Source organism: Clarias gariepinus, chromosome 2 (assembly GCF_024256425.1).
Source record: "Clarias gariepinus isolate MV-2021 ecotype Netherlands chromosome 2, CGAR_prim_01v2, whole genome shotgun sequence".
In the NCBI taxonomy this organism is placed as follows: Eukaryota; Metazoa; Chordata; class Actinopteri; order Siluriformes; family Clariidae; genus Clarias; species Clarias gariepinus.
The window spans coordinates 30,649,974-30,673,664 of NC_071101.1; the positions used below are offsets into that span (position 1 = coordinate 30,649,974).

The 23,691-nt window shown below is 36.1% G+C and overlaps 1 protein-coding gene across 1 annotated transcript; it reads left to right on the top strand.

The window, feature by feature from the left end:
- The first annotated feature begins 134 nt into the window (after positions 1-134).
- sergef (secretion regulating guanine nucleotide exchange factor) lies at positions 135-23,550 on the top strand. Its single transcript, XM_053512404.1, has 11 exons — positions 135-176; positions 2,881-3,016; positions 3,436-3,591; positions 6,368-6,462; positions 7,395-7,455; positions 7,557-7,670; positions 7,754-7,816; positions 8,427-8,585; positions 9,046-9,170; positions 18,925-18,961; positions 22,997-23,550. Exons 1-11 carry the CDS (start codon positions 138-140, stop codon positions 23,179-23,181), a joined length of 1,170 nt encoding a protein of 389 aa, XP_053368379.1. The 5' UTR covers positions 135-137; the 3' UTR covers positions 23,182-23,550.
- The last annotated feature ends 141 nt before the right edge of the window (positions 23,551-23,691 follow it).

Consider the following 23,691-nt stretch of genomic DNA (forward strand, 5'->3'; position numbering starts at 1 on the left):
TTCTTGCATAGTTTTCATTATAATTTGAGCAATATAATTTGTTAAAAAAAGAATATACGTATTTCTTAGACAGCACAAGAACTGAACAGTCATCGCAGCAGCTTCGTGACGTCATCATTATGCGCACACCAAAACAAATGGAAACGTCCATGGTAAAATACACACTGTACAGATGGGTAAGTTTTAGACAGTCTGTTAATCAGTTTACAGTGACGACATGAATTACCCCACCCTATGGATAGGACAAATCGCTAACTGGAGTGTTTTATTTTATTATTATTATTATTTTTATACTATAAGGATATCATATCGCTACAAAGAGTGAAAACCCGTCACACACACACCGGGTGATGAGTGGAAGTGAAGAACGGGACAGTGAAGCGTAACACACGTAGTCACGGGTATTTAAAATGAAATTTCAGAAATCTAAAAAAAAAAAAAATATTATCGTGGAAAATGTTTGTTAATTTTAAAAAGATTTAAAGCATTTGTTTGGTATAATTTTGATTATTACAGCCTATACGAAAATCAAAATTCCAGTTTCTCAAAATATCTGAATAAATCCGTCAAAGGGAGCATTTACAACACACTAATTCATTCATTGGAGGTGCAAGGCCATAGTTCTAACCACTATGCTACCTCCCGGTCCATTTACAATACAGAAATAAAAAAGAAATTCTGTCCATTAATGTAGTCAGTCCTCGGTTGTGCTGTGTCAGTGCATTGACAGTGTTATTGAAGGCCAGGCTGTTTGATAGTAGCATTTAGCTCGTGTATTGTTAGGTTGGGTGTTTCTCATTTTCCTCTTGACTATACCACACAAACTCTCTTTGTGGGGTTCAGGTCAGCTAGTAGTAGCAAGTAGGTCACCAAACCAGTTACAGGTATTTTTGCCACTGTTTGCAGGTGCTAAGTCCTGCTAAAAAAGAAAATCAGCATCACTTTTTGAATAATAATAATAATAATAATAATTAGAATAGCTTTTACATGGTATTGCAATTTTTTGAGATGCACTGTACAGGGGCATCTGTAGCAACTCGGGAATCTGACTGCTAGTATGCGCTTTTAAGTTAAGTTTCAAAAACGTTTGTCCAGCAAAAAATGTTAGGGACACTTGCAAATTAAAATGCTGGCAATATATACACACATACTAACAGTCAAAAGTTTGGACCCTTCTTCTAATTTCATGGTCTTGCCTGTTTTTTTTTTTTCTACACTGTAAAACAATGCTAAAGGCATCCGAAATATACAATAATAATCTTTGAACATTTGATAGTGAGATGTGTCTCCTACTTATGCTCTGTAAAGCCTTCGTAATGACTCTAATCCGAAGTGCTGTTAATTGGTGATTTTTGAGGCTGGCATCTCTAAATTAACTTCTCCTCTGCAGCAGACGTGAGTTTTGGTCTTGCTTCTTGGGATGGTCTTGATAAGAGCCAGTTTCATTATCCCAATACTGTTCTTGCGAGGACTATTCTTCAATTCAATTCAATTTTATGTGTATAGCAGTTTAAACAATTGTCATTGTCGCAAAGCAGGTTTACACAGTCAAAAGAAATGTACGGAAGTTTGTATGAAATGTAAACGTGTTCACATTTCATACAAACCGAGGTCGATGGTGGCAAAGAAAAACTCCCTGAGATGCCAGTAGAAAAAAAACCTTGAGAGGAACCAGACTCAGGGGAGTTTGGGGAACCCTTCCTCATTCAGGTACTAGTGGATAGCAGGAATTGATCTGCTGTCATACTGTGTGTTAGGCAGCTGGAAATTCAATATAACAGTTGATGTCATTAAGTTAATATGGAGCCCAGTTTTGAGGCTCGGGTAGACTGTAGAAAATTCCAGTCCTGAACTATCTAGTCCTCAGAGAACAGCTGTTTGCATCACCCGAGGCCAAATGGTCCCCACTCACAACACGGATCCCAAGCAGACCACACAAGGCTCCGTGTGATGAGATTTCCATCCAGAAACGGGGCACCATAAGTGGCGGATCATAAGGCACTAGCAGCGAGACCATTTGATGCTTTATAAGTCAAACAAAGTATTTTAAAATCTATGCACAATTTTTTCCTGGGAGCCAATACAGTAAGGATAACATAAGGTTGATGTGCTCGTATCTTCTTGTTCTAGTTAAGACTAATACATTTTGGACTAACTGGAGCTTGTTTATGCCCATAGTTGGACAACCAGACAGTAAGGCGTTACAATAGTCCAACTAGTGGTGATAAAAGCTTGAAAACTAATTTTTCTTGGACAGGTGTCCAAATAGCAACTGATGGTTGTTGTTACTTACTTATTAACCTAATGCCATATGTGTTATTTCATAGTTTTGAAGTCTCCAGTATTGTTCTAGAATGAAGAAAACAAATCCAAACTTGTGTACAAACTTTTGACTGGTACTGTACATAGATAGTAATGAGAAAAAGCAGGCAAATATAATGTAAAAATACACTATGTATAAGATATGGAGCATATGTCAGGGAACTGGTATGTACATCAATCAGCCATACCAAAAAGTTGAAGACTCGACTTGACCCCCAAGTTCTCCAGTTCTCTTTGGAATTACCCAAACCCCACAACAAGCCATTATAGCTCCAAAAGTGATCTTAAAATCAACACAAACACACTAAATAACAATTCACCCCTATTATATTAATATTTAATACCCCTATGTACTGCTGCATTAGAAAACTGCATTTATCAACTTGGAAATATATTTGGCTATGACAGGAAAGACCCTGGACTTCAGGAGTAGTGCATATCATTTAAGAGTGGCAAGTTTTGATATGAGATTGTGAAGCTCATATTGAAATAAGGAATGAATAATCACCTGTCTTACACTTGCTCAGTGTTCTAATTTGGTCTTGTGCTGTCTGTCAGGGTGCTAACAGTTTTGGGCAGCTTGGGCTTAAGAATGCTGAAGATCAAGTGAAGCCACAGTGTGCAGAGTTTGGACAGGAAGCAAGAACATTACGTGCCATCACAGGCGGAGGGGGGCATTCAGCGCTCATAACTGGTGAGGTATTCTTTTTAAAAAAAAGTATAACTTTATAAAAATTATAGTTTTGTGATAAAAATAAATTATTTTTCCACTAGTCAGGAGACTTTTGATTTAGTCAAAATTACTGATTTAGAAGTAATTTAGTCATAAGGAAAAAATCCTAATACTGTATATAAATCCTCAGGGTTATGAATATCATTAACTTTAACAGATTATTAGATTACATAAATGCTTACAGCAAATGTTGACATGTCAGAAGTCGATTGTATTATTAGTATTAGTATTATTATTATTATAAATAAGTTTGAGTTTGTGCATGTGTCAGTGGTGGTGTTTGTTGAACATGTTGATTAACACATAACCAATTGTGTTGAGTTAATATTTTTAGGGGCTCTTGGTGCAAAAATGTCAATAAATGTTTTGCTCTTCCGCAGAGTCCGGGAAGCTGCTGGTATGTGGACAAAATCACAAAGGCCAGCTTGGACTTGGCCATGTATCAGAGGTCATGACCTTTCAGCTGTGCCAGTTGCCTGGCAGCAGGACAGTTCAGCAAGTGTCATGTGGCTGGGATTTCACCATCATACTCACAGGTGATGTAATTTACAAGTTGATGAAAACCTTTAACACAGGATTTAAACGCTTTTACTTGCAGGACTACATTATTTAACATTGCCACAATGTTTAGTAATGTTTGCTCAAATGAAACTATACTATCAAACCTGCCAAAGTTTTTGTATTATGTGTAGTAGCTATGCACATCAATTTACAGAAATATAAGTTATCTGATGTTTTTTATTTATGTTTTTATGTTTTTAGATTTTTTTAATTTAAAAACATTGTGAGAGGAACAAACTGATTAAATCAATTTTGAATGATTTAAAATCTCTGATTTGAAGTGACCCCACCATGACCGGCACCCCTCCCTTCTTTCTCACTTGCTTGCTTTCTTTCAAAATAAATTTGAGAAAGTTTTGATTTTGGTAATATGAAATAAAATCTACTGAGCCATGTTTAACTAGGGCAGTGGTTCTCAAACATTTTCTGTCATTCCCCACTTAAGGGGGTGGGCGAATTTTCAAGCTCCACTTGTCAACAAAATGATAACGAAAACGGCCAAGTGTACTATTTATTGAAATATCAATTTCTAAACCAATAAGATCAAATAACGGCAAGTTCAAAACAGATAAAATACACGTGCAAATTGAAAAAAAAGAGCTTTCTTTCAAAGAAGTCGAGTGGCTTATTAACGTGACTGGGGTGTGTTGTCTCTAAGTGTCTTCCTACTTTGTTGGGTCTCATGCTGTCTGCTGCCAGCGGTTTAAGACACAAAACACACACCGGTCTCTCCTCTGCCCTCACCATCACCACCATGAATCCAAGCGCAACATAAAGGCTTTTTGGTTGATTAGGCTGATGATGCTGAATCACCTGCTTTTTTGTGGTCCATGTAACAAATGTATCCATTGACGTTATTATGCTCACTACATACAGTACTCTACTGACCCAGTGTTATGCTCTAAAATGCCCCCCCTGCCACGGATTGCCTCCCCTACATAATCTCTTTCAAATAATATATTAGAACATAAATTCATAGGTTTACGGTTTACAAATTATAACGAACTAATTTAATTATAAAATGAGCAATATAAAAAATTTTGTATAGGGGAAAATATATAAATTATATATATTTTTTCATATACAACATGTATATTTTTATATTGCTTATTTTATAATAAAAATCGTTTTCTATAATTTTTCACCACAAACAATATTTATTTAGTGTAATTTGTGATAAATAATTTGTTGTTTGTACATTGACAAACCCCTGCAAAATAAATGTGCCATAAAATAATCATTTTGGGGGATTTGTATTAATCGTCTCGACGGCTGTCACGTGCCTAGGGTTAATTATAATAGTAATAATATATTTAATAATAATACACCTTTGAATGTCCTAATATAATAATTGATAACGTGAGATTACGTGTGTATGTGTTGGGGGAGGGGGGGATGGGTTTGGGCAATCCGTGGCAGGGGGGCACTTTAGCGGATAACACCTGTTTGTGACGGCGGTAAAGTTAGTTTTTTTATTCGCATCTCCGAATTCAACAGCTGCGTAAATAAACCCGTGAATAAGATACCCAAATATATTTCCTCTCTACATTGTCTTTCAGCTACATCCGCCTTAAATTATACATGTTTAAAAGCATAAACACCATTATTCTCTACAGCGCAACGAATGATTTAGGGATCATCGCAAAATGCCGCACACCAACAAAAAGCGTAGAACGATATTGATCTTCCCTTCTGTTCAGCGCATGAAGGATCAAAAAGCAACTTTGTTGCCACACTGGAAACTAGAAATGCCAGACTAGTACTGCCTGATAAAATATTAATGTTTAACAAAAACACAGAAACATCAGCATACACATTGGAATAAATAAAATGACATATATAATACCGAATGTTTCCTTATATATTGTTCCTCTGGAATTAACATGCCGACGTTAAACCGTTAATGTCGCACTATGGTTCCACTTTTTCTCTGATGTTATTTTAATTTACTCGTATTAATGATCCATTTCTTTGTGTGTCATTATTTAGTTTCGAGTGTCTGTTTTTGTTATTGTTAATAAAGAAAAGCATGAATTAGAATAGGTACTTTCCTATTATTTTCCACTATTATATACTTTCCTATTATATTCCCTCCCGTTCATTGCGCCCCACCTGTCATGCCTGTATTCCCCACTAGTCGGGCGCGCCCCTCACTTTGAGAACCACTGAACTAGGGTAACGTTAGACAGGAATGTCACCACGTATGGCTAAAAAAAAATCTATAAGAATTAAAGAACACTTCTGACACTGAACACAAATAATGTTTATGGTGATGATAATCTTGCATAGTGCAGAATTTTACCTTTGTTGACAAAAACTGATATGTTTTATATTATTATTATTATTACAAAAATATAATTTCTCCTTTCCTTTGCTGACACTAATGTATAAACTTATAAATTAAGTAGTGGACATTAAATATTTCTAAAGTGCTTATCATGTCTAATTAATTATATAAGTATAGCATTTTTTATATAATATTTAATGGTAAATCACATGAAAGGAAGATCAGTGTAAAACAAAGCTACCACTAGGGCATCATCAATACTACCTTCTTCCTTTCTGTACTGGCTATCAACTGATACTGATACCCCTAAAACAAATAATAATACAACAAAGAAACCACATCTGTAATTATGATCTTATACAATCCACCTTATCAAAACAGTATTTGATCTTTACATCTCTGTCTCAAATTCTCACAAATGATTAGATTGAATTTCAATGTAACAGTTGTGCTTTTTGTTGTAGATGATGGACATGTCTTGGCATGTGGCTCCAATGCTTTTGATCAGCTGGGTGTCAATCTCCAGACACAATACTCTGCACAGCCTTTACTAATCACGGTGAGTTTTCTTTATGGAGTATGCATGCCACTAAAAATATCAGTAAATTACTATGTAAAAGAATTGAGCCAAACCTCATTTTTTTATATTACATTTAAGAAAATAAAATTATGTAGTAAAATAATCAAATAAAAAGATTTTTTTTTACTGTGACAGGCTGGGAAGTGCCTAAATATATAATAATAATAATAAATATTGGTTGTTTTTGTAACAAACTGAGCAGCAACCTCATTTCTCCTCTCGTCTGTTTTAACCACTTAGCATTCAGCATCAACAGTATACAGTACTAATCACCTGATCATCTGTCATCATTGCATCTGTATCTCACTGCTTCATTCCTTAAATTAGATGTTGTTTTATGCTTGAATGATTCAAAAGTCAACGTATGGCTTAACAAACAAAAAACTTTCCTTTGAATCTGGTCAGGTACAGGGACTGGAGTTAAAAAAAATGAGAGCCAAAACATCCTTTAGAAAGCCCGGAGTACTAATCCTCAAGACCACATTAAACAATACAAGAAACGTCTGACTTATTTGAAGCAAAGTACAGTATGAAGAAATGAGAGTTAGCTCAAGACTTTCGCACAGTACTACTATGTATTTTTAGTGTTCGTACAAGGCGTTCAAGTCAAAACTGGACTTTTGATAGTGCAGAATAATATGACAGATTTGAGCAAGTAAAAACTACCTCTATTATGAATGTTTACATGAATGACTGCAGTGGGCTCTGAGTCACCTCAGCCAGGATTGTGAACGGCTAAGAGTCTCATTACCTTACTGTGCTTGAATTCTTCTGTAAATGTGAAGCAGTTTTATACTTTCATTCACGAGAAATTGCAAATTGAGTTTAGACATGAACGGACCCTGTAATTCCAGACTTGGAATCTGGCTTAGTTAAAATGACTCTTGTGTGTATTTCCTTTTTCTTCTTAGTCTTTCAGAGACCCTGTCATCAGTGTATCAGCAGGACTTAGACATGCACTCGCAGTAACAGGTACACATAAAATAGATGATCTGTAGGTTTGTTTGATTTTATTTCTACTTTTTCTTGCTTCTTTAACATTAGACTGTCTCTATGTATGGGTTTATGTGCAGGATCAGGTTGTGTATATCAATGGGGTACAGGACTGCTAAATCAAGCGAAAAGAGCACTAAATCCTCAGCCTGTCCCAGCCCACTTCAGCGCCAAAGAGCCATGCCTGGTCACAGGTAAACTTTATGGTGGACTTCTGGTGATTTTGCATGAAGTATTAATTCTTAAACTTATTGAATCCTTGTTTGTATGCCTTCAGGGATGGGTCAGATACCTGCTAAGAGTGTAACTGCAGGCTCTGCGCACTGTGCCTGTTTGACAGGTGAGGTCATTAAATGATCATAAAATGCCTTTAAACCAGTCCATACCGTAGATATAAAGGCAAAAACTTATTTTAAAATATTTTATCCATAAGCCTGACTATACACTAGTCTTATAATCTTACTGAGATCTCTAGTCTAATTGCAGCAGTAATATTCACAGCAATAACACACCGATCAGTCAGAACAAAAACACTAACACAAGGTGACTTAAATAACATTCGTTATCAATTATATACCAGTAAACTGGTATATAACACCCAGTGCACTTAAATTCCCTAGATCTCAGAAGAACCAAGCATCCATGGAATGTGCCGAATATAAGGGGACTGATCTACGAACTCCCCACCTGGCAACCCAAAGCACCCAAATAATACCTTCCAGTGCCAGACACCACGGCACACCTTTTATTGGTCTTGTGGACTCATGCCTGAGGGGCCAGAACTGCCCGGGCAATACAAGGTGATCCTACACAATACTTGGCTTAATGTTTTGTGTTTTAATGTTATGGCTGATCGGTGTATAACCAGCCAGAGTATTCTCTAGCCTTTTGTTGTTATAACAGGTAACACTTATGTCGTATTAAAGTCAAATGTATTGTTGTTTGTCTAGTGCCAGGTGAGGTGTTTCTATGGGGGAGTAATAAACACGGCCAGTTGTGTAGAAAAGAGAAATTCCTACCTCTTCCTACAGCTCTAGACCGCTCACTGTTAAACAGAGAAAGCGTTTCAGCTATACACAGTGGCTGGACACACCTAATCGCCCAAACAGGTATGAATTCCAATTTAGGAATCACAGTTGCTGAGAGTATATTATTTCAATATTCATGTCATTGATTTCTCGTCTTAGGTTAAATAAACTACCTATCAGAAACACAAAACACCATTTCAGTGTGTAGAATATGGTAGAAGGTTTATAGGACATCCTGTAGTCATTAGTTCTGTTTGTGCTGCGTTGCAACATCACATATAATATAATTATGTTAATGTGTTTTTGTTTTTCCTTCTTATATTAAAGAGACTCTCTGCAGAGATAAAATAAAATAAAATTGTTAGAAATAAAGACTGCTTTATTTAGTGTCCTATTATATATCCTGTTATATATGTCCTTCAGTGTCCTATTATTATAATTATAATTATTATTATTATTATTATTATTATTGAAGTGAAAACAGTGAATATTTAAAAATGGCTTGTACAGTCATCATAGTGTGAATATCTGTAACCTTTAGAGAGTGGGAGAGTCCTTACATGGGGAAAAGCCAGTTATGGACAGCTTGGGAGACAACTAAGAGTCAGTGACGGTACAGAACTATGTCTTCCTTCAGAGGTCAGGACACTTCATGGAGCCACTCAGGTATGAACTTCTTGCTGATGTAAAAGGGACATTTTATCTTATTTAAACACTCTTTTAACAGCTTTTAGGCATATTAAAATCATTGGCATTTAGCCATTCTCTGGCTAAATGCCAATGGTTTTGTACAATGTAGTGTGTAAGCAGAACCAGAAGGTGGAGACATCACTGTGAATATTTCCATAGTTTCTTGCATCCTGCCCAGAGACAGAGCATTCGCAGTCATTGAAGGTCACAACTAACCTTGAAGATTTAGAGGTGTGTGTGTGTGTGTGCGTGTGTGTGAGAACCATTCTGTGTTAAAGTTTGCGTCTCACTTCTCAAAATGATTGTTTTTATATATATATATATATATATATATATAGAGAGAGAGAGAGAGAGAGAGAGAAAAGGCCAGTGCACCCTAAGGCAAAGAAGCAGAACAATGTAAGTTACTGACTGGCCTGACGTGTGCCATGCTGCAAATTGTAGAAAGCATAATTTATTTAAACTATACCTTTCTTAAAACATATGAACTGAAGCTTTATTTGAGGGTAAATGATGTACTGTATGTTTGGTTGTGGGTGTGTGTAAGAGAGAGAAAGGAAAAGAAGCAACACAATGTAAGTTGCCGACTGGCATGATATGTGCCATGGTGCATTTATTTCCTGTGGAGATTTCAGAGAGGGTTCTGCCCCTATCCTGTCTCTATAGTTCAACATTCCTATCTTCTGTTGAGATTTAGACAGCTGTCCTAAAAATACATCTTTTTTTTCTGCAAGTGTCTGGTTTTATCACTTATTATATCTAATCTCCGAAAGCTGCTGATGCTACATTGTTCCTGTTATTCCGTGATATCTTTGTGTACGGTATGTACTGTTGAGAAAGGGGACAAGGAAGGGCAGAACGTGCTGCAAAGTGTGCTATTCTTAATGAAAGTGAGAGGCGAAGGAATAGGGGAGTACACAGTAGGCCCTAAGGATGCATATAACGTCAGCGAGGGAGAGCAGAGCTGAAATGTAAAGTTGTCGTCCTCACCGGATTCTGTCTGAAGGTCCTTGCCCAGAGCTTTATATAAAAACTCATCCATAACGCTCCAGCAAGGGCAGCCAAAGGAAAGACAATTCAGTCCATCTAGGGTGGCTTAGTTCTGCATCTACGTTTATGCGATTTAATTCAGCAGGTGCTTTTATCATCACAAATCCACATCTATAGATTTTTATTAACTGTCCAAAAGGGCATGCATAATTATTTTAGGTAGCGAAATGAAGTATCAACTGGTTATTCAATTCAATTCAATTCAATTCATTTCAATTTTATTTATATAGCGCTTTTAACAATGGTCATTGTCTCAAAGCAGCTTCACAAAGATGAAAGAAATTCATTTAAAAAAAATAAATAAATAAAAAATTTATATAATAAATTGTGTATGTGTGAGAAAAATGTGTCTAGATAATAATGAGATGAATGAATGAAATTTCTCTGATGAGCAAGCCAAGGGTGACGGCGACAGTGGCAGGGAAAAACTCCTTGAGATGGCAATAGGAAGAAACCTTGAGAGGAACCAGACTTAACAGGGAACCCATCCTCATTTGGGTGATAACAGATAGAGATGATATAACACCATGTGTGTTATGCAGCTGAAAGTACAGTACAATATAACAGAAATTCTTTAAATTAACATGAAGTCCAGTTCAACATACTGTAGGGATGAGTCAGTAGGTGCAGAGGGCAGATGGGATCTGGATCACTGGGAGCACAGGAGCAGGATGTGTAGCTCCAACCATAATAAGGCAGAATTCAGCTGGAGCTGGTCCTTCTCTGGATGCCTTAGGATCCTCGCAGGGTTGGCCTTTGTCTACTGAAGCTGGTACAATCTCCAGATGCCTCGGGATGGGTAGAAAAGTACAGAACAGATGGAGAGAATTAGCGTTGTTGCCATTCAAGATAGATGTACTGAAGTATGAAGTTAAGGGATGAGTTGCGCGTATGCCAGATTAAAGAGATGCGTCTTGAGTCTACTTTTAAACTGGGAAACTGTGTCTGAGCCCCGAACACTGTCTGGAAGGCTATTCCAAAGTTTTGGAGCTAAATATGAAAAAGCCCTACCCCCTACCTATATAATTTTCAAAGGACAAGTTACTGTCTAATATTACGCCCAGGTCTTTTACTGTTGAGCTAGTAGTAACAGTACATCCTTCTAAACGCAGGCTGAATTGTGAAAGCTGTTGTGTGCTGATTTTTGGGCCGATGAGTAATATCTCTGTCTTGTCTGAGTTTAGTAAAAGAAAGTTATTGGTCATCCAATCTTTTATGTCCTGGACACACTCGGTTAATCTAGACAATTTAGGTATTTCGTCTGGTTTTGTTGAGATATATAATTGGGTATCATCAGCATAACAATGGAAACTAATCCCATGTCTTCTAATGATGTTACCCAAGGGAAGCATGTATATTGAGAACAGCAGAGGTCCTAAAACTGACCCTTGTGGAACCCCATATTTCACTGGCATTACACCAGACAGTTTTCCATTTAGATCTACAAAATGGTATCGATCAGACAGGTATGATCTAAACCATTTTAATGCCTGTCCCTAAATACCTATGTGATTTTGTAAGCGATCTATGAGAATATTATGATCTATAGTGTCGAATGCAGCACTAAGATCAAGCAAGACTAGTATTGAGATGCAGCCTTGGTCCGAAGCTAAAAACAAGTCGTTTGCAATCTTAACTAGTGCAGTTCCTGTACTATGATGGGGCCTGAAACCTGACTGAAATTCTTCAAGGATGTTGTTTTCCTGCTAAAATGTGCATATTTGAGCTGATACTACTTTTTCTAATATTTTTTATATAAAGGGGAGGTTTGAAATCGGTTTATAATTTGTTATTTCATTCGCGTCTAAATTAGATTTTTTAAGAAGCGGCTTAATAACTGCCAACTTGAAAGGTTTAGGGACATGACCTAGATATAATGAAGAATTAATAATGTTTAAAAGTGGCTCTCTTAAAGAGATGCTATTAGAGGTTGAACTTCCGTTATTTTCTTCCTTATGCTATCGATTTTTTTCATTAAAGAAGTCCATAAAGTCTTCACTACTAAAATGTTGTGGAGTACTCTCTGTAGGCATCTTAGGTTTTGTTAGGCGAGCCACTGTACTAAATAAGAACTTGGGATTGGTTTTGGTTTCTTGCTATCAATTGGCTAAGATGCTCGGTCCTAGCAGTTTTTAGAGCCTGTCTATAGCTGCACATACTGTTTTTAAACGCAAATCGAAAAACTTCTAATTTAGTTTTTCTCCATTTTTGCTCGAGGTTACTGGTTGCTCTCTTTAGGGCGCGAGTATGACTATTGTAACAAGGAGCAAGTGTTTTATTTCTGACTTTTTTTAATCTGATGGGAGCAACAGTGTCTAATGTACTGGTAAAAATAGTACCCATGGTGTTAGTCACTTCATCTAGATCGTCTGCATTTAGGGGTCTAATAAGTAATTGGGATAGATCTGGCAGATTACTCGTGAATCTGTCTTTAGTAGTCGGATTCATATTTCTAACAAATCGATAACGTGGGGAGACGCAGCTAATCTGTTCTACGGGTAGAGTATATATCAGGAGGTGATGATCTGTGATATCATCACTTTGAGGTAAAATCTCTATATTAGAGACATCTATACCATAAGATATAATTAAATCTAGCATATGATTACAGCGGTGAGTTGATCCATTTATATTTTGTTTAACCCCAAAGGAATTTAGTAAGTCCATAAATGCGAGGGCTAAAGTGTCGTTAGCATCATCTACATGAATGTTAAAGTCTCCTACTATGAACACTTTGTCAGAGTTAACCAGTAGGTCTGATAGCAGATGTGCAAATTCTTTAAGAAAATCGACATGATGGAGAAGGAGACTAAAAATGGGCACAGAGTCAAAAGGACATCTGCAGTACTGTGGTGTTACTTGCTCAATCCATGCCTGCTTGATTGCTTCATGAAGATCATGTACAGAATTTTGCCACAGAATTTCACACTTCATTTGATAATGCACTAGTTATAGCCATTTTTGTGCGGAGATGGATGCCTCAGCTTCAGAAAGTAAAAGACCTGCCATGTATTTGTTCCATCCATTAACTAAACCAATTAGTGCAAGTCTTCAGCCAGACAGGCTTGAACTACTCGGTGACATCACCAGTTTTGTGCACAGAGAGAACTATAATACACTTGATACACCACCTGGCCAAAAAAAAGGACGCACATTCAATTCAGTCACTTTTAGCTTTGTTAACAGCACACAATGTGGTAGCCAGTCTTTGTGTGAAAATGATTTCTCATGCTCCCAGAACCGCTTTTTTACAATTGGAGTCCTGGAATATTTCTGTGCGCTAGGGGGAGAAAAACTCCATTGACTGGTTGCTGAGATCTGACCAACTGAAGCAACCTCAGATCATAACACTGCCACCAGGGGCTTGTAGAGTGGCCACTATGTGTGATGGGTGCATTGTTTCTTGTGCTTCTCTTCTATTTCTCATTGCTTTGAAATAGGGCCAGTTTAACCAATGACCATGCACATCTTTATGCTCCCTAGCAAGTTTTTTTTCTTCTTGACCCCATTAACATGTGGTTTTTATATGGCCACACAGAAAAGGTCTTTTTGTTGTACCAAGCCTCAGGATTTTCAGGATTAATAAATACTTTTGAATATAAGTGAAAAAAAAATCTGCCAGGATGCAGCTTATGACAACACTCACAATGACCTCAGAAGATAACAAAGTTTGGCAATGTGTTTAACCCTTAATATTTTACAGTTTAAGTAGGAAACAGGACTAACAGGGATGTTAACAGGAATAGTTCTCCAGGTTTTCTGAAGGACTTTTTGGCTCTCATTTTTGGTAAGATTTTGGCTCTCATTTTCAGTCCAGTCCCTGTACCTGACCAGTTTCAAAGAATTTTGTTTGTTAAGACACACGGTGACCAACGGATCATTCAAGAATAAAGACCACCTAACCTAAGGCATAAACCAGTGAAGGACAGGTGCAGATGATAACATGATCAGGTCCTGATTAGTACACTGGTAATGCTGAATGTTGAGTGCTTGGAACAGACGAGAGGGGAAACAAGGTTGCTGCTGAAGTTAAGTAAATAACAAATTTTTTGGGGCACTTAGCAGCCTGCCACAGTAAAACATTCTTTAATTGAATATGAAGAATTGAGGCGTGTCTCATGACCTTTGCACAGTACTACACTGGCCTTTTATTGTGGGCAGTATAAGGTACACCTGTGCACTACTCATGATGTCAGATCAGCATCTTGATGTGGCACACCTGTGAGGTGGGATGGATTATCTCAGCAAAGCAGAAGTGCTCACTATCACACATTTAGACTGATTTGTGAACATTGTTTGAGAGAAATGGTAATATTGTGTATCTGGAATGAATTTTAGATCTTTAAGTCCATCTCATGAAAAATCGGAGCAGAAACAAAGGTGTTGCGTTTATATTTTTGTTGAGTGTATATTATACAAACCTGCTTCACTGCTCAAAAAAGTTCATTTATCCAAAAAGTTTTAAAAAACTACTGTTATCCCAGCTGTCAAAATTATAGAAAAAATGCTGTCTATAATGCTTCCTGTGCTGCAGAATGCACATGTTCAGTTTTGGAGCGAACCAAACTTAAGAAAATGTCTTAACTTCCTAACCTGTCACACACACATACTATACTACACAATGTGCTAAACATAGTACTCTTAACCCAATTGAGCTACCTCCTAACTCTAGAAATAGCCAGGTGGGTGATATCTTCAGGGCTGACCTGCTGAGAGAAGACCTAGATTCACACTGTGATGATATTTCTGGCCAGCTTTTACTGGCAAAAGTGCTTAGGTTTAAAGAACTCTTACAAAAACATTGTGCATGGGACCCTTTGTGTTTATCTAGCCAGTATGTATCATAACAACTTAAATTCTTAAGAGGTTTAAGCCTTATTTAATCATTCTTTAATTATATGATTCATTAATGTATTGTTAAGAAAATCAGAGAATCAGCACAGATGTTTCTTCATATTTGTGTTTCTTTCTTGTACTTTTATTTTCATACTTTAATTAAATGGAAATTAACTTAATTATCTAAGTTAACGTTGGACTTTTTAATATAGATTTTAATCTATAATTTTAATAATTTAAAGAATTTCCATTCGAGTAATTAATTTTTTTACTTGTAATACATTTCAAATTTGATAAGTGTGTTTAATTTGGATTATTGTCTATTAAAAAGGCATAAAATGTACTATGACTGTACATACAGTTTACAATTATTATACAGTAAAATACTAATCATAGTGGGGCTCAGTATTAGGCAAATACAACAACATATAACTTTGCACCTTTCTATTATTTATTTAACAAAAATGAAGCCAAAAAGGAAAAAATAATCATCTGGCCAATACTAAGTATCCACTTACTGCTTCCTCAGGATTTAACAGGGTAAGTTGTAGGTAGGTGCTAATAATCATCAGTCCTTGATTAATTGATCATCAGCACATCTGCAAACCTCAAAAAGCAGATCTGGCAGTGTGCTGATTTGGTGCATTCAAATGTGTGTTAACTCAATGCAAAGAAGGAAGGACGTAAGCAATGGTCTTAGAGAAGCAACTGTTGCTGCACACCAATCTCCAAACACATCATTTCCAAACAATTTGGAATTCAATGTTCGTGAGAACATTGAACTCCAAATTGTTTGGAAATCTACAGTAAGAAAGATTAATAACAAGTGGAAAGTAGTAATGTTCCGATTGATTGGCCACCGATCATGATCAGCTGATATTGGCTAAAAATAGCTTGATCAGCGAACCCCTAAGGCACCGATCTAAAAAGCTGACCACTTAACGGAAATTACTCGCGTCACTTTTTGACACGTGCATGCACGGCGCACAGGTAAACAACATGGCAACATGAGTTCTCCCGTCTAAAAGTTTTTCAAAGTGTCCGATAAAGACGTAAAATTAGTCGTTTGCAATGTATGTCGTGATGAAATCCCTCAAGGTGGAAGCAAGCAACGGCATTTTAACACCACTAACATGTTTAGGCATCTTATGATACGCCATACAACTGAATATGCCGACTATGAGAAACTAAACCAGCCGAAGCCAACAACATCCCCATCCCTCAACCAGCCGACTGTGAGTGATGCATTTAAACGACGTGAACCATACAGCAGGGATAGTACGAGGTGAAAAGACATCACGTTCAGAATTATGGAATTCATTTGCCTTGACGAACAACCTCTATTCGTTGTGGAGAATAAGGGTTTCGTTGCCTGTGTAATGCTCAGACAAAAACCCAAGAGCTATATCACAGACATACAGGCCTTACTAAGCATGTTAAATGTTACAGTCCATGACAGCACAATTAGAAAAACACAATTAAAGTTTATTTGAAAGTGTTACCAGGAGTAAGGTTTGCAAAACAGCATCTGAACAAATCACAAAGCTTCTTGAACCGTGTCCCATAGACAAATGAAACCAAAGTGGGGTATTTTGGCCCTAGTACCATTTTTGCAGAAAACCAAAAAGCGTTTCAGCAGAAGCAACTCATACCCACTGTCAAGCATGATGGTCGAGGGGAGATTATCTGGGCTTATTTTGCAGCCACAGTACCTGGGCACCTTGCAGTCATTGAGTTGACCATGAATTTCTCTGTAAACCGGAGTATTCTAGGGAAAAATGCAAGGGCCATCTGTGCGACAGATAAAACTTCTAGACAGATCTAAAGCACACCAGTAAATCTATAGGAGAATGGCTGAAACATAAAAGAATCAAGGTTTTGGAATGGCCTAGTCAAAGTCTAGATCTCAACCCAATTAAAATGCTGCAAATACCTTAAGAGAGCTGTGCATAAGCTAATGCTTAAATACCCGAATGAACTGAACCAATGGACCAAAACGATGTAAGAGACTGATAAAGTCATAAAGAAAACAATTTCTTTTTGCTATTGCTTCTAAAGGTAGATCTACAAGAATCATGGGGGTACTTAGTATTGCCCACATGCCGTTTTTTCCTTCTTTTTATTTTGGCTTTAATTTTGTTAAATAAATAATGGAACAGTGAAAAAAAAATTATGTTGTTCTTTGTCTGATGTTGTATTTGCCTAATACTGAGACCGGCTATAAAGAGTGAGTGAATTGGCAAATATGTTTGCCAAAAAAAGTCCCTTTGCTGAACCATGAGTCATTTTTTGCAGGGTTTAATAAAATCCTCAGCATTATTGCCCTACTTTTAGATAGAGTGGGTATTTACACTTTACTTTGTCAGATTTTACTGAAATTTGAACACGATAGAGTCCACTTATGCCCTTCTATTGTTAAGCCTTTTGAAATCAAAACATAGGTATCAATCATACAGTTTAATGTATTTGTAATGTTTGTCTTTAAATGATATAATTATAAATATGAATTATGTTAATAACCTTTAAGCAATCAAATAACCTTTTGTCGTAACTGACATGAGAAAGACATTTCTAGTAATTTCAAACCTGTTAAACAGCTAGTAGGCATTGAGGTGGTGGTTTTGAGTTTTTTGAGGGCGATTTTAGATATTGCTATTCTTCTTAATTTATAATTCTCGTTATTTACAAAAGTTTATGAATAATTCAATACTTAAAGGTAATGGTTGTAGTTACTGTATGGCTTAGGTCCTGAGAGGTTATGGAGATAATACTGTACATAGTGCAAAAAGAAAATAACTAATGTACTGGGTGTTCTGCCTACTGTACAGGCATTGTTATCTCTCTCTCTCTCTCTCTCTCTCTCTCTCTCTCTCGTACACTCACACACCGCTATTTTTTTTCTTGGTTCTGTGCCTTTTAAAACTGTATGCTTGACTAATGATCAGCTCATATTTTTACTGTGAAAAAGATAGACAGTTTTCAAAAAAGAGCTTCTCCTGCCTTCCTCTACATTTGTAATAATGGTTTAAACTTGCAAACATTTTTACAGATGTTTTAGATGCAGTATTCGGTTAGCTCTTTAAGCTGTTAATAATAAAATCATTTTTAAACATCTTTTCTGGAGCTTGTACGTTTACAATAGAGTTTCATCAAAAATAACAAAAAAAAGAACAAGAATCTAATTCTGTAACAAATGAAAACATAGGAATCGGGTGTGGAAAGTTTTTTTTTTTTAAACTGTAAATGTTTTCATATAAAAAAACGACTTTACACTGAATTCCGTCTAGTTTGTTATATCTGAATTATTGTTGTTGTTGAGATGCTGCAATTCAGCTGTGTACTTTTGACTTTTTAATTGCTTTGTTTAAAACAATAAGTTTAAACCTTAAGAGTTGAATACCAGGAATTCTACCAGGGTAAAATTTTCATTACTGACTGCTGAGGTCCTGGGAGTGGGGCAACCTCCCCAAGTTCAAGGTTTACTGGTACTTGTGATGTACGTTCTTGTAAACAAAGGTTAAAACCGATTGATATTTACAGAAGACTTTAACCACAGTACGGTGAAGAGTCTAAACATTTGAATGGTGCAAATGTATAAAAGGTGGCCATACAAGTGTGAATGATTATATAGAGAAATACTGTAAATCAAGTTTTTCCTTTCATGACTGTGTTCTGTTTTTGTGCACAATCAAAAGTCTTCGTTTGACTTGAATTGGCGTACCTAAACAAAAAAATGAGCAGCAGGATGATAAGGAAAGCTGTGGTTGTAATAAAGGTGATGCAGATGTTGGGAATTTATGGCGTGAATCTATTAAATTTTTCTTTTAATTTTTTCTCGTTACAGATTGCATGTGGCTCGGAGCACAACCTTGCCATCGTAGGTGAGTGCACTTACGGCACATGCTCATGATTTGTGGTTACATGATGTTAATACTAAAAAAAAACATAACCACTTTCTTCCTTGAACTATGGAATGACTAAGTAGTTATTGGTATGTTTCAGTTTAATAAAGCCTCTTTGATCCTATACATTAACATATATTATAGTAGCACTGAGAGCACTGATGTAATGGAGGTGTGAAGAGATACTGCGTTGATTTACTTCATGACGTGAGAGTTGTTCAGTTTAAATCAATTCTTGTTTATGCTGTAATAAGGTTAAACTGTAATATGTAATTTACTAAACTCAGAAAAATGCATAACTGAGAAGACCATCCCAAGTTCTCAAGTAGGAGTCTCTTGTTGTAATTTTCATGTTTTTGTTTTTTTAGTGATTATGAGTTATGATCACTTGCCAAATGTTGCTTAATGGCGTATTGTGGCCCTTAACAACTGCTTTTAGTTGGAAGACTTGGAGAGGTCAATGTCTGGGTTTCCTGTCATTACCCCAGGGATACATAAAGAGCTATAGATAAGTACCCAGTAGTAGAATCAATATACCTTTTAAACAGGCTTTGAGGAAGTATTTTAAGTGGGTGTAGGCTTTAATGTACAGGCTATTTTTTGCTGATATTAGAAGGTATATGCACTAGTGCCGCACAATTAATTGCATAAAAATCTAAATCAATTATCCAATTACAAAAAGCTGCACTTTACTACCGATAATATGTGCATGGTCCGGAATTTATGTAGGGTTTGTAAATAAGCTAAGTATGTGTTATTTTTTTAAATAACTTTTAAGCTGCTAAAGGAATATTGGCAAACATCCCCTTAGCAGTTTAATTTGTGCCATTACTTGTTGTTACCATAAATAAATAGAATTGAATACTAAGTGTTACATATTCTAGTTTAAAACACGTGTGTCTTTGGTGTGGCAATTCATGTATTGCCATACTGAAACCATTATTTCTGCAGTTATTTTAAAATTGTAATGAAATCTGAGAAAAAATTTAATATCTAATGGGGATATTTATAAAATCATGATGCTTAGTGAATCACTGGACAAATTGTATATAAGTAAACGCCAACAGCAAAAAAAAAACGTCTACCTTGATATACTGTATATATCTTGTAACAGCATAAATGTATTTTAATATTCATATGATATTTTTGTCATTTTTTTTGTGCTATTGTTTAAACAGTTTCTTGTTTTGTAGGAAACGTCCTTGTCTGACTGTAAACTTTTTTGTGTAGGGAACCCAGCAATTGTTTGTAAAAAATAAAAAATATATTCTAGCAACTGAACTTTGAATTAAAATGTCAGGTTTTAGGGTTTTCTCTAAGATTTATAGTTTGCTAAGTTGGTTGCATAGTTAAATACAACATTTCTTGTGCTTTTTGATGCCATGGCAACATATTTTAAAATGATATTTTTTAAATATTTTAAAGATTTTCCTGTTGCTCCATGTTTTTGTATGGATGGGAAAGGGTCAGTGATTTAGGGTGGTTTTACTCACAGAATGTGTGTGTGTTCATTACTGAGTACAGTAGTTCAGTAACCAGTCTACTGAAAAGGTCTGGTTGACTCTCGTGTCAGTGTGAGACAGAAACGTGCTTTTGCTCTATTTTTTCAATATTAGTATATTATGCCTTATGTTGCTAGGGCTATACATTTGTTGCTATGGCAGCAGTGCACTTTCTTTCACTGACTAAATTCTGCCGTGTTTCTGAATGAATTGTGCTTCAGTTTTGCTTTGTGAATAGATTTAGTAAATAAAGAGTTTAGCTAATGGGCTTCTGATCTTTTCAGACTTACCAGTATGTTCCTTATGACTGGAACAGAAACCCCTTAGCAGATGTGTCTGTCACTCGTTTTTTTTTTTTTTTACCGACAAGCATGAATAAATGCTAGGTTGTTGTGTGGTTTATGTTTTGGAATGCATCACTTTGAGGTGTGTGAGGTAAACACTGAGAGTGAGAAATCTGAGCAAACTAGTCTCCCCTTGAGAAACGCAAGCTCACTTCAGGTTGCCACGGCAATGAGGCAGTTATGTAAGAGTGTTACCATGGCACATGTTGCCGCTGCACGTGTTTCCATGGTGGTGCAGGCTTGACCACACCCACCAGATGGATGAACTCACGGTCCCTGGGTCCAGTACGCTTCAGTGTGTAAATGAGTGGCAGTTTGATTACAAGAGGACGATTGTAGTAATTTGCTAGAGTACTAGAAACCAGATTCAGCTTATTCACAAGCATTTACTCAACTGATTTTGCTACATGCTTATCACATCTCATTGTGACCAAAGCAGTACCTGGTTGTGTGATTCAGTTAAAGGTTTACTGTGCTCGGTTGCTAAGGATCTTGTATGTATTGTGTAGTTGCTGAATGGACCCAGTGAATTACCTCCTCCTTCTGGCTTTTACCAGATTTGTATGATGTTATTGTTCGATACCAGGTTCAAGGATCATATGACTTTTCAGCACCAGTTGCAGACTGTTATCAGCAGCAAATGTCTATGTGCTTACGTATTATCATTTTAAAGAGCTTTTGGTCATAATTTGGTCAGTTTTTGTATATAATGAAACTGGAGAGCCACTAACATTTCATTAACATGCAGCAAAGAAATTAATTACCAGTGTGATTACTGTAAATTATTATTTATAATAAACAGATTTTGGTGCATGGTGCAGTCTGAGAAAAAAAGTCATTAGATGCAGTACAGATGCACAGCTTCACTGGGAAATAATGAGAGGATCTGGGATGTTTTTCACATAGGAAAGATATCTCACTATTTAATACACAATATGATCTTTCATAATCATGTTTTGATCCTGAATTCTAAAGCCAACTAGCAATCATAAAATGTTGATTAACATGACTGAAAAATTAATAGCAGACCCTTGGAGTGCTCAGAGTATTAGTGATGATTAGCTGCTTTGCATAATTTATAAGTTTTAAGTATGATGTCTTTTTTTTTTATTCATTTCATAAATATTATGTTAATTTTTAGGGCTAGCTAGCTAGTAGTTATTACATTCTTCAGTGCATTATAACCACTTTTTTTGGTGTAACCTGGCATACACTGCTAATGCTGTTTAATTGTTTTTGGAAAAGTCTTCCTTGGAGAATGAAAATTTCAGGTATAAAGCTAGTACACTTCCCAAGATTATGGAAGTATAACTGTGGCAAAATCTCTCAAAGCATAATAGCATAGTAAATTAAATGAACTGAATAAAATCGTCAGGTCTTCACAATCGGGTTATCACAGAAAGAGTAATGAATTGCCGATTGCTGTGGTCCATTCCACAGTGTACTATAAAGTTTGCTCCTTTCCTCTGTGCAGTCTGCTTTGCAGGGAACTACTTGCCAATTAGGAATAGAGCACTTCTAAATAACTGGCAGGATTGCCAATTAAGCTGCATAGAAAAAAAAAACTTTCTTTTAGTCAAATGAAATAGCAATGGTTTTTCTTTCCCCTACACTCAGTAATACACATATAGTCATTTTCAGTAAAAAGATTGGATTAATTTCCTTAAGCATGAACAGAAACAGCTACTTTCTGCTTGTCTTGCTTGATGTTATAAAGTGGTGCTTTTCTCTTTTTTTAAAACCTCCAGCTTTCAGCATATGCAGTTCATGTTTCCCCGCTCTTTGCTTTCTGATTTGACATTTTAATGGGTTACTCATGAGCAGAGTTTTGTATGATTTTTCTGTCATGAAGAATGAATGAAAAATATAACTTTCACAATTATTATGAGTAGGGCATAAAAAAATAAAAACATGTAAATAGATGTAGCTGGCCAGTCTTGGTTTAGCTTAAGAAGACTTAATCTTAGTTTTTATTCAACTATACATCAAAGGAACCATATTCTCTGGAAGTGCAAATAAAGAACTGATTAATTGCTCCAGCTCTCTAAGTAAAAACATTTCAAACTGCTTCCAATAAAAATAATCATTTGTTTGCTAAATGAAAAACTCTACAGTTCACCACTTTTGATTTTCATGCCAGACATTATTTTATGTGATCTGTCTTTTAGGGGACCGAGTTTTATCTTGGGGTTGGAATGAGCATGGGATGTGTGGAGACGGTTCTCTTTGTGATGTCATCCAACCTCAGCCAATTCCTGATCTTCAAAATGTCAAAGGTCTCCTGATTGGTTGTGGAGCAGGACACTCCTTAGCACTTTGTTCTCTGAAGGACAGTGATAAAGCAGGAAGCTGAACAATATTTAAAAAGATATAGGGCCTCTTTGTTTCAATTGTTATTTCATTAATGTCTCACTGAATATGTTAAGACATCTTGATATGAGAGCCACTAAGAGCTTGTTGATCGTTTTGCAGAATCTACGAACTTTTAAACAAGTGAAAAAATGATTATTTACAAACTTTGATTTAGAGTGGATTTTTACCCAATGTATTTATTAATATAGCTCTGTCTCTCTCTCTCAGTCTCTTTAGTCAGCTGAAGTACTTGGTGGGTGATACTCAAATAATCCTTACTTACTATTAACTCCATTATTCCTCAAATTTTTATACTGTATCCCGCTGTAGGTTTTTTTTTTTTTTTTTGTTCCTGGGAAACACTTCAAAAAGCCAGAAATTATGTCATATCTTTAAGCTACCACTATTAGTGTATTAGTGTTTTTACTACAAATTGTTACACTACCAGTCAAAAATTTGGACACATTTTATAATTTCATTGGCTTTCCTGATTTTTTGAAAAACACTGCAA

Bases quoted from the DNA above. Each gene is read 5' to 3' on its own strand.
- sergef (XM_053512404.1), top strand. From the start codon at position 138: ATGGAAACGTCCATGGTAAAATACACACTGTACAGATGG. The intron at 177-2,880 runs GTAAGTTTTAGA...GCTGTCTGTCAG, and splicing joins AATACACACTGTACAGATGG to GGTGCTAACAGTTTTGGGCA. The intron at 3,017-3,435 runs GTGAGGTATTCT...GCTCTTCCGCAG, and splicing joins GCATTCAGCGCTCATAACTG to AGTCCGGGAAGCTGCTGGTA.